The sequence below is a fragment of the Centropristis striata genome, chromosome 19, assembly GCF_030273125.1.
Source record: "Centropristis striata isolate RG_2023a ecotype Rhode Island chromosome 19, C.striata_1.0, whole genome shotgun sequence".
Taxonomy (NCBI): Eukaryota; Metazoa; Chordata; class Actinopteri; order Perciformes; family Serranidae; genus Centropristis; species Centropristis striata.
In genome coordinates, this window is record NC_081535.1 from 18,011,442 (window position 1) to 18,029,920 (window position 18,479).

General features: G+C 34.9%; 1 protein-coding gene across 1 annotated transcript; it reads right to left on the reverse strand.

Annotated features, from left to right (window-relative positions):
• Positions 1-657: 657 nt before the first annotated feature.
• On the reverse strand, positions 658-16,577 carry lman1 (lectin, mannose-binding, 1). The gene is made up of 13 exons (XM_059358468.1): positions 16,355-16,577; positions 14,581-14,735; positions 13,695-13,802; positions 12,657-12,718; positions 12,222-12,321; positions 12,004-12,127; positions 10,194-10,252; positions 9,899-10,031; positions 8,699-8,886; positions 7,640-7,719; positions 2,800-2,962; positions 2,580-2,704; positions 658-1,162 (listed from the first exon to the last, which is right to left on the reverse strand). The coding sequence occupies exons 1-13, from the start codon at positions 16,566-16,568 to the stop codon at positions 1,126-1,128; spliced, it is 1,548 nt and encodes a 515-aa protein (XP_059214451.1). The 5' UTR covers positions 16,569-16,577; the 3' UTR covers positions 658-1,125.
• Between the last annotated feature and the right edge of the window lie 1,902 nt (positions 16,578-18,479).

Here is an 18,479-nt window from a genome sequence, read left to right on the forward strand (position 1 = left end):
TGGTTGATACATATGAGAGCATAATATGGCCCTAAATGACACAAAGACACCATATTATGCGATGTCCAAAAACTGAAAAAAAGTCATACTTTTGCATGTTGATTTTTGTCAAAAAATGTCAAATTTTATAATGCATGTCATAGTCTGTTGATACATGTAGAAGTATAGTTTGTCCAAAAATACCGAATAATAGTTTCTTTAGTATTTTTGGACATACTTTACTATTACCATGATCAGCATACTACTCTTAAGTGTTTTTAGGCATTTTTGAAAAGCTACAAAAAATTATAATTATATTTTTTATTATTTTTTCGACAAACTGTAGTATGGCATTTTTCCACTTTACTGTACACAAGAAATACAATTAAATTATAGAACATTGTATGTACATAATTAGGGAATATATTAACATTATGAGCTTGGACCTGTCATGTATACATTGTATTTACATAATTTGCTGCTTTTCTTCAGTGGTGCAATTTTTCTTGTGTGAACGTTTCACAATGTAATGATACAGTAAGATTTACATATCTATGTATAGTTGATGGTCAAATCGATCAGTAAACTGAAATCATGTGATAACAGGAGAACTCAATAAATGTAGAAGCATTTTGTGTCGAGTGTTTTTGAGTGATGAAATAAATGAACAACACAGAGTGATTTGGGTTTTCTCTTTATGTAAATTGTTCATGTAGAGGATATGTCAGATTCTGACATGTTTGACTCGATCAAAGCAGATAAACGGAAACTGCTCTGAGTTTTCATCACCAATATTCAGTATTATACAAAATTGCACATTTCAAAACACAAGTTTCTTTTGTTGACAGTTCAGTTTCATGAAATGGGACTTGGAAAGATTTCGACTTTTGAAAACAAAATCAAAACAGGATCTGACCAACCAAAAATACTGCAAGGAAAATGTTACATCATGTTGGAAATCCAGCATTCCACACTAGCATTCATACACAACAATTTACTGATCAAATTAAAAATCTGCAATTAATTAAAACAAACTTCTTCAATAAACCAAATTTTCAAGTACAATAATTTACAATCTGAAAATAATCAAAACAAAACAAAATGGACATTCCCTCATTTACAGGCTCTTTTCATGAATGCAATTCATCAAAAGAACTTCTTTGCTGCTGCTTCTTGATGACTTCTACAAGAGAAAGGGAGACACAACGCATTAGAGACATGGCTAGAAGTATTCAGATATTTTTCTTTAGTAAAAGTAGCAATATCACAGTATAATGTCCTGCATTCAGAATCTTACTGAAAGAGAAGTACATATCAATTACCATCAAAATATACTTCAAGTAGCAAAGTAAAAGAATCATCCTGCAGAATTATAGAATTTACAGTATGAAATATCACTGGTTTATAATAAGCGATTTATTAAAATATTCAAAATGCCATTAAAAAGTCATGGTAGTAAGTTAAAAAAATCATGAGTATGTCATTCAAAATAGCAAAAAAGTCATAGTATAGTATGTTGTTCCAAATCACAAGAAAGTCATACGTATGTCGATTTTTGTCAAAAAAGTTCAAATTTGAAAATGCCTAAGAATGCGAGAAATGGCCCAATTATAGTCTGTTGATACATGTAGCAGTATAGTTTGCCCCAAAACAGCGAAAAAACACCATATTATGGGATGTCCAAAAATGACCCTCTCAAAAAAAAGTCTTACTACAGTATGTCGATTTTTGTCAAAAAGGGTCAAATTTAAAAATGCCTAAAAATGCTTAAAATGAGTAAATTATAATCGGTTGATACATAGTAGAGCATAATATGGCCAGAAATGACAGAAAAACACCATATTTTGGGATGTCCAAAAATGACCCCCTCAAAAAAAGTCATTTGATAATAAACCATGAAACTAATCAGGAAAAACATCTGGACAATTCATATTTTTGACAACTGTACCGCTCGCACTGCTGGGACCAGCAGCTAACTGTCACTTTCTGCTACAAGGAACGAAGGATCTTTTGAATCTCTCCGTCCTGCAACGGAGAGAGAGGAGCCGTCCACTGCTGTTTATTTTTGTCCATAAAGGTTTTGTGTAGCGGATGATGTTCAAAATGTTATAGTCAACTTTACAGGTACATGTATTAGTGGGATGGATGCTATAAATAACCATAGTTGTAGATAATGATGTTCTGGTTCTTTTGGAGCTCCACTCGGATGCAAAACAGTTGGTGATACTCCACTTCTTTTCTGTTGTTTTGTTTTTTTGTCATTGATATGAATAGATGTACACATCCATTTGCATGTCAGCTCCACCAATCATTAGACCTATCTACCTGTATGAGTGGAAATGCAGCTCAGCTACACACTGAGTGAGTTAGGTAATGTAGTTAATAAAAAAAATGTATCATCTGTCACCAACTTGTATGAACAAAACAGCTTAATGTTTGTTTAGCTTTGTTGTACTTTTCTAGCTGTAAGTACATTGAGAGCAACAATAATGCAGGTGCACATACAGTAAATGAAGCTAATGCTGAATGCTCATCATGCTTATAAAGTTGTTTAAATCTACGAGCACCCCTATCGCAAAGTAAACTCAATGACATCTTACTTGTACATGACGTAGCAGAAGAACAGGACTGACTGGATGACGATGAAGATCACAAAATGAATAGTGGACAAGCAGGAAGGCATGGGAGGCACCTCAGGGCACTTCATCACCTTCTCAGCAGGATTCTGTGAAAACAGACAGAGAAAAAAACCCAGTTCAGTTAGTTCTGATTCTTTTTAAAAAAACGGCTCCATGTCAGGTTCCACACTGTGATCCGTACCTGAGAATTACGCTGCACCAGGTGCTCCACGTCCCTTTTGACCGTGTGCAGATGCTCCTTGATGTCGTTGAAGTGCTGCATGGTCTCGTATGTCCCCATGCCGCCTGTGTTGCCCTGGTGCTGGACTGAGCCGATCTGTTTGAGCGACTCATGAAAGGAGTTTCTGCAGCGAGAAAGAGAAAACACACAGAGTCTTTGCAGGAGCGATAAACATTACTGCTCCCAAAAGACTGAAATAAATAATCTTTAATGCAATAGACTTTTCATGGACAATTTATCCGCAAATATAGTCAAAATGTTTACTTTTGAATCATATGTTGAGTGAATCCATGTTGGGAAACAGTAAATTGTGTACAGTAAATATGCTGTGTGGTATCATTTATTTTCAGTAATACAAATTGTCCAAAATTAATCCTTTAATCCCTATTCACAAGAGGCTACATGTTCCCAAAGTTTGAAAAACAGAAAATTACCATCTGATAAAAGAGGTCATGATTGCTGAATTAATCCCTTATAAAAACATGTTCTTACAACAGATTACAAGTACAGGAGGTTAAGAAACAGACCACAGAGCAACAGTACATGGAATCCAGCGTCTAGTCATGATGCTGAGAGGAAATAATAATAAAAAAGCATATGAAAAGTGGAAACACATAAATGTAATCACTATAAATGCATTTTATTGTTTGTTTTTTTGTTTTTCGGCGAGTGGTCAATAAGGTTTATGTATACAGTCTATGGGTTTAAGTCTTTCCAAACTGAAAAAGAGAGAGAAAATGTTTTAAAGACCTAAATAATAACAAATAAATGGTAATAAAAGGCCTTGAACTTGTTTTTGGGTGCTTTTGTTGATGATCTTCAACCCTTTACAGTGCTTTTTCAGTTTCTGAAATTTATAACATTTTGGTCACTTAAAATTGACCTTGGTTGTACAAAAAGATACTCTAAGGAGTCAACTGTTAATTTTTTTATTTTCACTTTGCTAACTAGCTAATTTCTATCCGTTCGTTCAACTATTATCACTTCTGGCTCCAAACAACCAAAAAAGCAATGGCCAAAACCCCAAAAAGATGATTGCAAAAAAGGCCAAACTCGACAAGTTGGACAGTAAAACGGTTGTAGATAGTTTTGTTTAGGCACCAAAACTACTTGGTTAGGTTTAGGAAAAGATCATGATTTGGGTTGAAATCAGTACGTTAATCCACAAAATTATCTCAGTGTGTGATCTGTGAGCCTGCAGATCCTTGAGGCTTCAAAACAGTAGTTCACAAACCAATGGGTATATAGGATCTGTGGTTTAAAATCCATAGTATTCATTAATATCTACTAATGGGGGTATGTTTCTATAATAATATTTGTTACTATAGAGACCTATGGTCGCCCTTACATCACTCCCTCCAAAAGACATCAAAATATACGACCACGAGGCATTTCTGTCACGGCTCACCAGTAATAAAATGTGAAATCTGTAAATCTGTATCTCCACTTTCAATTTCATCAGTAAATGAAGCACAAAAAAAACAGTGTTCTCCAAAGAGAATGAAGATGTCTAAGCCCGGATCATATTTCTCAACAAAATGTAATATCTTAAAGTTGATTACTTACAGGGAGAAAGCAATAAGTTTGCCTTATCATCTTAAACACATCTAAGACGATTATGAAGAAAAAAGTGACTTGACAAATGAAAGGAAGTCCAGCAGCGTAAGTAGGAAGGCCCCGAGGGGAGGATTGTGACAAGAAATCAATTGGAGGTAAACCATGTTTTGCCTGCGTATGACAGATGTATTTAAAGACTCCTAATCTGATAAGGACAAAATGGTGCTAAGATGGTGGCCTTTTCTTGCTCGGCCACATGTCTGAGGTCTGACAGGACGGACAGGCATGACAAATAAACAAAATCTAATTTGTTTCACACAAAAAAAATCTCCCTTGAGAAAGTAAGTGAGCATTTATTAAAGCCTACATCTAATCTGCTACAAGTGACCCATTTATGAAGAGAAAGCCCTCCTTGGAGTCTGAGACCAAGTCCTATCATAAACTCTGTGTTTAAACGAGGGGTCGGGATAAACGGAGAGCTTAATCTACAACGATCAGTCGCTCACATTAGCACATTAGAGGGAGCAGCTGCAGCCTTTTGCAGGGTCTCAACTTATTTATGGTCAATCAGCTTACTCCTGTACACCTCTGATCTTTCTTAATATCAAATCGTTACGCAGACTCCGTCTTTCCCTGCCGTTTATACAATATAATTCATACGGGTAGAATTAGAAGATGAGACGCGCTGGAAGTGAAAGTCTGGGTCCTTGCATGGGAGTTATGGGTCAACAATATAATAAAGAAAATCATGTATGCAAAATCATTTAAGGATGAATGTCCGGTTGGATTAAGGGCATATAAACAGCTTGGTTCTTTTATGATACATGAGACTAACAGATTAATGTTACATAAAATACAATCTTTAATATCTTGTGATTCTGATTAATTCTTAATGCAGATGGTGTGTTAAAATTAAGACGCACAATCAAACTGTGGCCACCGGTCAAATACGTCCAATATTGAATAAATAAATACGTCCGATATTTAATAAATAAATGCAACTACTTCGTTGAGATGGTTGATTTTAAAAATGGGGACAAAGTGCTGAAATAAACTGCAGCTGGAGAGTAAAAAAGGCTGAGAAATAGGCAGATTAGTTGGATAAATTAACTTAATATTGTTAAAACTTAGTGGGAGGCTGATAATCGGCCAGTTAGTTTAATTTAATAAATAAAATTTAAAAAACAGCATCAACCGATACACTTAATTGGATAAAGTGTTAGTTTATTTATTTTTTATTACAATATATGTATTTTTTTAATTATATTTAAATCGTGGTTATTTGTTTGTGTTTAGTAGTTTAATTTTAACAAAACAACTAAACAAATTGCTGCGATTTATTTAGTTGATGATTCTTATTTATTTCTATTTTATCTACAAGTGCACTGCAGACAAAGTGCGGATCTACTTGAATAAGAAAAGAAAATTTAGACTATAACAGTGTTAAACAAATGTTAATTTAAGTTCAGCACTTTTGTTTCATTTGTTATCATTATTAAATTGACAACAACATGATATTTGCATTATATTTTGGCTGCCCTACTCTCTAAATATCATCATCGGCTACTGAAAAACAGTTGACCAGAAGATGAAATGGAGAAAAAAGATCATGGGTTTTGGAAGAAGATTTTTTTTTTTAATCTGTTGCGTGCTCGCAGTGACTAAGCCTACAAACAGTACAAAAGCACAAGATACAAACATCAAAAAATTACATTGTGAACACCTAATCAGGCTTACTTACTGTAAGTACCAAAATCAAACAGTCATGGAAGGCACACCATCACAAAATCTGTTAAGCTGTATTATCCTCGCATTAAAAGCCTGTCCAGGCTGAGAATGGTACGGAGACCAAGTTTATAACTACAGCAGGAGAAGAAGACTACAGCTGGATATTACCGTACCTACCATACTGAATGTCCCAGCAATGACTGATTTCAGAAATTATATGTCTTAAAAACGTTTTGAAGCCTCAATTTGGCCATTTTGGCCACCGCCAGCATGGTTTTTGGAAGCAGAAGTGACCGTATGTGGACAAGAGAGCAGAGCTATCAGCTTACAATTAGACGGAATTATCATTTTTTCATCATCACTGAAAATCATGTTAAAATGAGCATGTTTGATATCAAATAATTTCTTAAGTCTGTAAAAGCTGGGACAACTCTGCAGCTCCAAAATATTAAATTAATATTCAATTCATATTTTGCCTTTAATAAATATTGTGCCTCCTGCAATTTATCTATTGCTCTAATCCATATTGCAATTTCAATAAAATTACTGTTAAGCCCTTATCTACAAAAACAGTCTTAAAACAAAATGAACGGAAAAAAACAACATTTTAATCTTTCTCATAAATTTTGTTTAAAATGTGACTTTTTTTGCACCAACTATAGTGACCCTCGCTTGATATTATAAAGAATGCAGGTTTACAGCACTTATGCACAGGCTTCACAATTGAGTTGCCCGCTTCTTTAATACAGTATAAAAGAAAAAGTCTTCAGGCTGCAGAGAAACTGCCTGAAGTGTTTGACATCAGGTGCAAATTATGCAATCGCTTACATCCTAAAATATATTTAATCTTTTTATTTTATCACAACTAGGGTTGTCAAAAGTATCGATACTCCAAAAAGTATCGATACTAAAACGTTGTATCCGGATACGATACTCATTTTCAAAAGTATTGAGTATCTGAAGCTTGTTATCATAGTTGCAGTTTGTTTTTGCACAACTGTTTTTTATAATAAATATTTAACCTGTGGTTCTGTTCATTTTAACATGTTGCATTTTTCTTGTTAATAAAAATATTTCTGTTAAATTTTGGGGTCTTTGTTTTTATCCTGGTGGTATCGAAAATGGTATCGAGTATCGAATATTTTCCTGAGTATCGGTATCGAGTTGAAAATTTTAGTATAGTGACAACCCTAATCACAACAAATGAGTAAAATGGTTTCGAGCTTAGATCAACGCAGCGTGATGATTATCCCATTTAGTGCTGGGGCTGTCAGCGAGTGTGTGCACGTGCATGTGAGTGAGTGACAGTGACTGCAGCTGGATTATCAGATGGCAGACACCTGTGATGTTGCAGCCACTGCATCCTCAGATTAAATATGATTTGAGGGATTTAACCGCCAGGATTTCCCTTGTTTTTCTGGAGTATCAAGGATCTCTCTTTATGTTTGCTGCAAAAACAACAGCTAGTTTTTAAGACTGAGCAAACGGCAAAAACAATGAGATTGTTGTTACTTACTTCAGCTCATTCAGGTTTTTGAGGACCTCCTGCTGGGTGGAGATGACGGAGCCCAACTGTTGTTGACTGGCAGTATCCAGCTGAAAGAGAAACATAAAGGTCTGAAGGTTAAACACTCCAGTGTTGATTGTTGATAAAGCGGTCGTAAAAAGGTTTATTAGCGATGAGTATCTGCAATAAAAATCTGTGACACTTTAGTTAATACAGAGAAATTGTTTGGGTAAATATACCGTAAAACATCTTTTAAAAAAAAGTTTGAAGGAAATTAACACATTCCTTTTGAAGAAAATATACAGTCTAAATATCTAAAAATAAATAATAATAATAATAATAATAATAATTAATAAAAGTATATGGGAAATTAAAATAATCTTTATCTGTAAAACATACCACCAAAATATATTCTAAAAAAGTTTTTTCCGCTCTGAAGCTACATTAAGAAATTTGATCAATAGTATTTTGAACTGGTGGGTTTGAAAAGCATATTTAAACAAAAATAACTTTTTGAAACTGTAAAAACGAATAATATTGTTGAATTTTCATATTTCTGACAATCCTTAAATCACTCATGTGAGATTGATTGCTACCATTAAAAAAAATTCATCATTTGAATGCGTAATTTAAATATTTGCCAAAAATTAATTATTTGCACTAACCAGATCCTGTAAAAGATGTTAAATTCTGCACTCATGAATGACTCGACCAACAATCATATGACAAAAACTCAGTGAAACTTGAACTGGACTGCTGGCTGTTTACACAGAGCAGAGAGGAGAGTACAGGAGTAAGTAGAGGTTGTAAAAACGTAAATAGTTCCATATGTACAGAAACTGTTTGCTTGTTCAGAGGGTTAAATCAATAAACTGACTGGAAATGACTCCACGCCTTGTAGAGGCAAAACCACCACATTTATTTTTAAAATTTATTTTTAAATCTAATTTATTTTCATCTTATTCTTAGCACATTTGTGGTTAAAAATAAAACTTTTCTAAACTGTTCTAAATCATTTAGAAATCCTGTCCTGTATTTGTTTGCATCTCTTGGTAATGTCGAACTCACCTGCCCCGACTCAGCGTTCGGCCCCTTCTTGGCGACCTCGTCGGTGATGACAGAAACGTATCGCCGCTGCTCGTCCAGGATCATGGCGAGCTGCCTGTGGAGCTGTTTGATCTCCAGGTGGATCCGGTTCTGGCCTTCAAACACCTGACGGATCTCTCGGTCATTCACGCTCTCATACAAGTCTTCAACTGAGGAGGAGAGTAAGAAGTTTATAACCAATTTACATCAAATTTGACCAAAATGTATTAAATACATGGGACCTTGAAAATCATATAGCTCTAATCCAAATCTGCTGCAGATTTTTTTGTCAATATTTTCTTTAATTTGGACCCTTTAGCTAAATGTAATATGTAATGCAATTCTTTGCACGTGTAATCTAAGCCTCACCAATTGCTTATTTTTCACTGGATTGTGTTGAAATTTGTAGTGAACATTCAAAAAACCCAAAGGATCAAATAAAAAAATAAAAAACATTTTATATGAACAAAGAATCGTTAATTTTAAAATATCAATACCTCACAACTAGTTTTCACTTTCTTGCAACCAAATTTTGGCTGTGTCGTATCAACACAGTACAGAGGATATTTTGAAAAAACAAACAAACAAAAAAAACATTTTAAAGATATTTTGGCATCAAATTTACCAAGAAGGATTACTTTAATTTCCCACAAACTTTTTTTAAAGAAATTTTCATGGCAAATTTTCCAAAGAAGGATTACTATAATTTCCTAGAAACTTCTTTTCCTTTCTTTTTTAAAAGATATTTTGGCAGTATATTTTCCAAAGGAATATTTAAAAAAATTTAGAAGCTTTTTTAAAAAAAGAAATTTTTGATGGTGTATTTTTGCAAGAAAGATTTTGAAAATAAATTATTTTTTATTTTGTTTAAATGTGAAAAATGTCAATATTTATTGCAGATATAAAAAGGATAATTAAATACATTATATTACTGCTTAATCTTTTAATACTTTTCAGTAAACAAGCATTTCTTACACTTTAAGGTAAATCCATTACATGAACTGTGAGGCCGTGCGTGAACTGACCTTTAATGAGGTTTTATAATGTTTGGGGACACTAATGTTTCAATGTGTATATTACCTCCTATATTTTCCAAATATTTAACTTGTTCAGATTCTATGAAACAGATTATAAAGAGTAAAATATAATGATCACTTAATGCTTTGGTTTTAGAAAACTAACTTGGCTCTCCTTGGACGTCTGGGTGCTCTTTCTGAAACTCCTCTTTCTTTTTGTCGAGCTCTTGCTGGAAGTTCTGAAATTCCTCCTGGTACTTGTCCTTCTCTTCTTTAGGAATCTCTAATTCAGGTGGGGGCTTCAGTGGGACAAACAAAAAAAAAACCTCTCTGTGAACTCAATAGAGGCTGTGCTTAGCTGTGCACATGGACACACGCACACAGAGACACACAGCTACAGAAAAGTGATTTGCACACACGGGATTGTGAAAGTATGAGGAGCTCCAGTGAAACGTAGTTACCGGTTGCTGGCCGGGCTCTGAGAGTCTGAACATCAAGAAGGACAAAACATCGTGGTCATCTGAGGGAAGAAAGAAAGTCTGAATTAGAACAGAAATGGACACATTTAAAATGATGGTAGTGCTTTACATTACTGCACAGTAATAACAAGCTAATGAGGGGGTTATAAGTAATAACTTTGTATCTTATTTTATCTTATTTATATTTTTATTTCTATTTCCCTGATTTAATTGACTGTTTTTACTGTTTTCAATTGTGGATTGCTGTTTTAATGTGTATGTAAAGCACTTTGAATTACCTTGTGTTGAATTGTGCTATACAAATAAACTTGCCTTGCCTTGTACTGGGTTTGTAAGAAAAATGGTGGAAGTTTACATTCTGTATTAGGAGAAAAGCAGGTCTGAAATACGAGACTGATACTGGAAATATATCAATAGGGTAGAAAATCTAACAGTAAACTACAATTATTATGTTTTATCAAGGTAAAAAAACATTTATAATGTTGTTAATATTCATGTAATAGTAATTTAAAATAATTTTAGAGTTATTAAGGGGGTTAATGTTAAGATGTTCAAATACGCTGATGAAAAATAGGATAGCAAAGAAGTAATAATATAAGAATATGTTCATAATAATTAGATAATAATAAGGATAACTATTGGAACGAAGAAATGAAAGAAAAAACAAGTAATTTCCACAGTAATTACTATACACACATGCATACTGAAATTCCTCTTCCCTTAACACAATTAAAATGCAAAATCTTTTTGTATTTAGCCTATTCTACTATTTTAAATCTTACTTTAAACTAAACTCACACAGAAACAAAGACTTCTATAGAAAACATTAAACTCTCAACTTTAAAAGGGATAGTTTGGATGTTTTTAGGTGGGTTTGTATGAGATCCTTATTCATGGTCAGTGTAAAAAAAAAAATCAATATCAGTTAAAGTGTACGCTATATTTAGAATATTTCCACTGCTTTACCTTGCTTTCAGATAGCCCTCTTAGAGTTTACACAGGGGGAACTGAAGCCGTTATCTATGCTCTCGTCAAAGCCACCAGACTCCTTTGACAAAATAAGTAATTTTATCTTTTGCCACATGGGAGTAGCTGATCAACCGCAGTTCAGTTAACTTGTTTGTGTTGTTGTGTGACTTTGGTGAATCCAGATTAACCCTACTGAACACTGAAGTCGCACAAACAAACAAACAGACTGATGCAGCGGTAGATCAACAACTCCTGTGTGGAAGGTAGAATGACTGATTTTGTCGATGGAGTCTGGACTTTGAAAGGAGCACAGATAACGGCTTCAACATAAGCCATAAACCAAACAAAGGCATATTAACAGCATTCAATTTATAAAATGGAAGTAAAAAATATAGATAATAAAAAGTGAAGAAGAGCAGCTTAATAAGTAATTTACGATTGTTAGTGTTGGATTTGTTCAGAGTGCACACCTTTTTAGTTGCTCTGAAGCCACTGACTGAGTCTTATTGTCCCGACGAACACTAATTCACAGACTGGTCTAACTATAATTCACTCCGGAAAGTCTTTCCACAGATCAGATTCACAGGTTGCTCCATTTTAGCAGCCAAACCCCACCAATTGCAAGTTAAACTGTATTTTAAAATCATACTACAAGTATTATCACATAAAAGTGTAAAACAAATACAGTAAATGCATAGGATCACATAAAAATGTCATAAAATCAGTATTAAAAGTGCTATTTAAACGCTCGGGTAAAGAGATGTAATTTTGTAACCCCAATCGAAAAAATTAAAACTATCACTTTAAGAGAACACAATATTACCTGCTAAACCTCCGGTGGCAGCTGAAATGCCAAAGAAGCCCTCACTGGGGATGATCATGTTGTCGACCTTCGTGCAGAACTCGTAGTCCTCTCTGTCTGGAGTGAAACCGTTGTTGATCATCACCTGAGGAGGAAGACGGAACAAATGATGGAGTTAAACAGCTTATCGGATATAATGAGATCATATAAACAGGTAACAACTCTGTGATTTCTGCTACCGTCAGCGTCTTCTTGTAGTACGTTATTTTGGCGCGGACAGGGTAGGGTTTGTTGCGGAAGTCTCGTAAACACGTGCCGAGGGCCTGCGTGGTGCCGTCACTGGATCAAAACAACATTTTCAGTCAAGATACAACAACTGCAAACATCTACACACTGAGAATGAGCAGGGAAACATACAGTACGATCAGAGTTTATTAAATAAGTGAATAACATTAATGCTCATGTATGTTTTTGTAAACAGTGTGACTTCTAAGACACTGAAATGGCACAGAAAAAGTGATTTAAAGCTTTCACTCGCCCCCGGGGAGATTAGGAAACACGGAGGATTATTTACTTTCCAAGCAAATATAATCATATTTCCTAATCTTCTTTAAAGTTGTTAAAATTTGAGTTTCTGATGACATCAGAGCAAATCAAAGGAAATGTTTACTTACTTTTGATGGTCATAAACAAGGTTTCCATTGTTTCCCACAACAAGTATAGCGGGGTTATTTTTCTGGAAGAAAACAAGGAAACACAGGAAATTAATCCTTTTGTTCTTCTGAACACCAGAGGTAATCTAATCCAAACATATCTATCCCAAACCTGAAATAAATATCAACATTTAACATAAACAGATCTATGAAACACTTGTTTTGCATGACCTACTTACCCATCTACTTACAAATACATCCAGTTATAAAACAATATAAACACAGCACTGAAGTATAAATAAACACACATAAAATCAAATAATCCTTTATAGGTTTCAACAATTATATGACTAATCAATCAGTCAAACAAAAACAATTGCTGACTATTTTAATATTCGATTAATCGTTTTAGGTATTTTCATGCAAAAATAGCAGAAAATGCAGTTTCCAGCATCTATAAATATGGAGATTTATCCGCTTCTCTCAGTTAAATATAACGTTAAACTGAATATTTTGGTGTTTTGCACAAAACAGGACAATTAATCGCCTTTTTTGGTTTAATTTAGTTGTAATCTATAATAGTAATCTATAAAATAATACACATTAAAAGAACAGAAATAATGAAAAGTATGAGCCATTTAATAACTTTATCATATCTGATTTATTTATATTAACCATGTCTTCATTTGTTGGCCGAGATAGCCTAACTACATTTTGTATTGTTTAACTATTTACATATCGCAGTTGTTTATATGTAATTTTATTTTTATGTGTAAATAAATAAATACAACTAAACTTAACATTAAAATTAAAGTATTTTCAAGGATTTCCAGCAGCCACAGAAACCATGTAACATGTGAGCCAAACTTACAATAAAGATGCAGAAAATATAAAGTGAACCTGAAAAAATTGTATTAGATCAAAATTTTCATTTTGCATTTTCATTTTAGTCTAATTGTTAAAGACATGGGCGGTTTACAAAAACTCTCTGCAAACACTTTCAGCAACACTCAACACACAATCATTAAAAAAGGTTAAGTGTAAACAGTGAACACGAACCTTTCCATCGTTGTCGAAGGAGTCGAAGAAGATTCCCACTCCGTTCCACTGGTCAGCTGCTCCGTACACGGGACCGTCGAGGCCTTGCATCGTGGTGAACCACACGGCCTGGAGGACAAAGAACGTGTGGCACAAATATTCGTTTGTTTGAGCTTTCTTTACAAAATGAAAGTCAGAGGCAGTAGCCATTTCTTTGGGATTGTATTTTCTCTCCTGATGAATAAGTTCAGGTCAACAGTAAAACAGTAAATGTGAGTGTAAATGTTACATGTTAATTATTATTTTTTATTATTTTCTGTCTCACTTGGCTGTTTGTTTTTCTTCGCTTCTTCCATGGTACTTTTCATCCCCACATTTAACTTTACATGTCTAATTTTTGTCATGCTACTTTTCCATTTTTATTCTTGTGTCATGCTATTATGCTTCAGATATTATTCCTAAGAAAATAATACATGAAAGTAAAATGCACAACCGTGATTCCAAAGAAGTTCGAACACCGTGTAAATCCGAAATAAAAACAGTATGCATCAAATTCAGAATTCAGGGTTTATATTTCCAAACAAAAGTTTATCAGTTTGAACATTAACCTCATAAATCCACCTATCTGGTTTGATTTAGGGGTAGGGGAAGGGTTAGGATTAGACCCAAAAAATGTTGAGCCTAAGATGAAAGGTCTTTGAGGCTTCAGTTGAAAGGTAACATCTTCTAGTTTCTGCAGTTGTGCTTGTTTTGCATGTGGCTAAAACACAACTGAAACTAAGAGTTGAAAAAAACAAAAAATTTTCCCTTACCCACACAACATTCACAGTATATCTCTGTATAATATGTTTTCCTCAAGGAAAGCTCTCATGCCTCATTAACCAGAAGAAATTTCACCGCTCCTTACCAAACCATCTGCTCCCATCCGGCCTCTTCCAGACACTCTGAAGGTCACCTCAGCCTCCCAGTGCTCAAAGTTGACTTTGTTTTTTGTCCACACGCTGCCCTTCTGACTCCTGAGGGACGGCGTGATGCGGATCTGGTCTGCACTCGGAATCGCATCTGGGATGGAGAGGAGAGACAGAGAGAATAAACTGGATTTTAGTAGCGTGTCATGTTTTATAACCTTAAATTATAAATTTGTGCCTGCAGAACAAGACGTTTTCTGCCTGTTTCCTTCCCCTCGAGCTGATGTGAGAAAGCTCCTGCCAGCTGACTTGTAAAGCTGGAGTTATCAGGGTGTGCCTCTAATCTGCTCACTGTGTCAGTACCTGATTCACAAACTGTACAACGGTTTCCTCAGATTTGTTTGCGCAACCTCGGTTTACTCCATGTTACATAAACATTTGCATACTCATGCCGAAACAAGAATATGTCAATTCATTTTTCATTCTTACTACTTATCACTTGTGGTTTACTGTTTATCTTGAGTAACGTTTGGTTTTGGAGTGCTGGACGGATAAAATAAGCAATTTTGAAGACATCACCTACTGTAGGGCTCTGTGCCCGGTTGCATGTTAAGTTTCAAACTTAAGTTTAAAAGGAGATACAGGAGAAAAGAACTGCCGAGTTTCATAAAATGATCTCGCTGATAGATTTGGGCAATGTCCACAGTGAAACATCACAATACACAAAGATATAATCGGCACAAGTCATGCAAACCTGCTGAGCTGTAGCCACCAATACGATTAAATTATGTCTGTTATCTTATCTAACGTGACATTCTTTTGACATAAATCAGTGCAGTCTATCGAGTGTTAAAATACGGATGTTCTGGATAAGTTGTGTGACTAAATAATGACTAAATTCTCCTTTTCTCTGGATTTGTTCAAACCTCCGCTCAATCAGTCTGTGCACTGTTAAATAAATACATTTTTACTTTTTAAGCATGCAATGCCTTGTGGCTTTTAGCTAATGCAATACAAAGACTGGTTGCTGGTACAAGCCTTAACATTACAAAGCTGAAAAATAATATTACAGCTGTTAACGCTGGTGTTGCAGGTAGAAGACCACCTGAAAAAGACCATACATTTAACCATTGTCTTATGTTCCACAAATTATTTATGGGTCCCTTACGATTTTTAGAGTAAAATCACTACTTGGAGAAGGTAAGGGCAAACACTTTCAGATCAAACAGTATTCCATTACAACAGCCTGAGGAAATCTCTATGGTGATTAAGCAGTTTTCAGTTTAGCCAAGCCAACATGTTATGCTATCTCTCAGCCCTAAATCAATGCTGCTTTCGAGGGAATGCAGCATATCTCATGTTGCACTTTCTTCAATGCTCCTATCAGCAACTGGACAACTCACAGTGTGATGCAAGACTCCAAAGGCCCATTTTTGCAAGAGGAAAGTTCAATGCTTGATTTGCATGTGTCTGCAAAGACTATAGACAGTATTTGCAGTCTATGTCTGCACCCTTAAAGTGCTGCTTTAATCAACCCTGAACACGTTTGAATAAGAGTGTGAAAGCTACTGAGCTTAAATGTGTGAATTTCCCGGTGCAGTTTTGAATGGAGGGAGCAAACAGCTGCTGTTTCTGCACATCCTGAGCGGAAACCCGTCCGTTAAAAACCACTAAAAGATCTGCCCTGGTGTCACCTTTATTCAGGATTGTTTTAAAGTGGGAGCAGCAGATGAAGAGCAGCTCTGTGATGTTGACAGCTGGATACAAACTTACTTCCAGTGTGGATCCAGAAGGGGATATTGCCGTCGCTCTGAGCCAGGTGCGGTCCTTTGAAGCTGTATTTGTACTCGAACCGGCGGTGAGGAAGCTCGTCTGACGCCTGAGCGGAGATATCTGCGACACTGCGGTGAAATATTAACGTTGTGAGAAAAGTTAATATGAACACAGGAGCGCTGGCAGCCGGGCGCTGTGCTATGGACACCGCCATGTTTCTGTATCACTGCTGACGTAGCGCTGAGACCACGAGCATGACGGGATGCCTGTAGGGCCAACAGGGCGCTTTCTGATTGGTCCGTTTTTTTGGTCCTTTTTCCTCTCCTCTTTTTTTCTTCTCTCTTTCCAAAGGTTACAGCTGAGGTCGACGAGAGGGGCCTTCTGTCAGTGAAATAAATAATAATAAATAATAACTGATTAATATCTATATACACATACAAGTATATAAACAATAAATAGAAACGTAGAAATAAGGTACAAACACTACATATATAGCATAAATTAAAGGTATATGCATGCAAATTAGGTATGTTACTATTTTTTTCTGATTTTATTGGCAAATAATTTTCCCAATTCACTAGATTTGAAGGAAATAAAATCAAATCACAAATTAATAATTTATTTATATATTTTACATTTGTTTGTATATATATATATATATATATATACATATACATATATATATATTTTACATTTGTTTGTTTGTGTGTGTGTTTGTGTGTGTATATATATATATATATATATATATATACACACACACAAACAAACAAATGTAAAATATATAAAAAAGTATTTTTCATTAACTTAGTTAATCTGCTAGTTTTTTTTCTCAATTAATTAATTACGGGCAATTATGAGCATTTTTCACTATTTTCATGCATTTTATTTTCGGTACAGCTTCCCAAAATTACATTTGAGATTTTCATACATTGTCAAAAAACTACTATTACTAATGTTAATGTTAATGCTGATACTGATACTTATACTAATAGCCTCATTAAACAATAATAGTAAGTGAATACACATGCTTTCCTAATACTAATACAAAAACTTTTTTATAACTTGTATTGGAAACATCACAGTACATTGCACAAAGTTATATATTTCAGTAGATAAAGTTGGAAAAATAATACTTAACCTGAAATTCATATATAAAATACAATTTTGAAAAAACAAAACAAAACAGTGAAACCAAAACCACAGCATGGTACATAAAACTGGTGGTAATGGTATAGGAGATTTAAACTTAGCATTTGTATTTGTATTGTATTTAGTATTGGCATTGTAGTAGTATTACGATAACGAGTATTCGCATTATTATGGGGGGCTGTTAATGCAGTTTGAGGGACTAACACTAATGCTATATTATAAATACAGTGAAAAAACTGTATTTTAAAAGAAATGTCACTGATGTCTTGTTTTATCTGACCAACAGTCCAAAGATAAGAATGGAGACAGTCTTGTGTTTCCGACTTTCCAAATGTTGCTGCTTTTAATCACGTCTGAAACCACTTCTTTTTTTAGGTTTAATGCTTGTGTTTCTTATGTTATTATAATGGGACAAATAGAAACAAAATTTGTTTTATATGTGAAGAATGTCATTGTGAGGTCTCACACATATGATCATTACCACATGTTGCACCCACACAGAATATGTAATTAAATGATCCACAAATTAGCGTAATTAGTAATCAAAGGCTGTCACAAGCAACAAACATATCACAAATGTCAAAATCCACATGGAGGTTTTGATTCTTTCAGCTGCTGTCCTGTCTCACTTGTGTTGCCCTGGACTCGTCAGCCTGCATGAGGTCAGAGAAAGGTTAAGTGACGTAGCCGTGCCGGCTGCTGGAGCTTTGACTGTAGTCTGAAAGCCTCAGTGGGAGACGGGAGATGACACAATTAGGTGCCACTCGCTTTCTATTTACTTTCACCAGCTTCTTCCTATTGCTCCTGGAGGTGCAGCATCACTTTGTGAGGGCCGCTGATTACGGGTTCAGGAACGAACCCCAGAACTAAACAGGCCATTGTCGTGACACTAATCCAGGGATTTTGACTATTCAAGATCAACAAATGTCGAGGACTGACGTGCAAAGGCTCGCAGACCTCAGGGTTAATGCAGCAC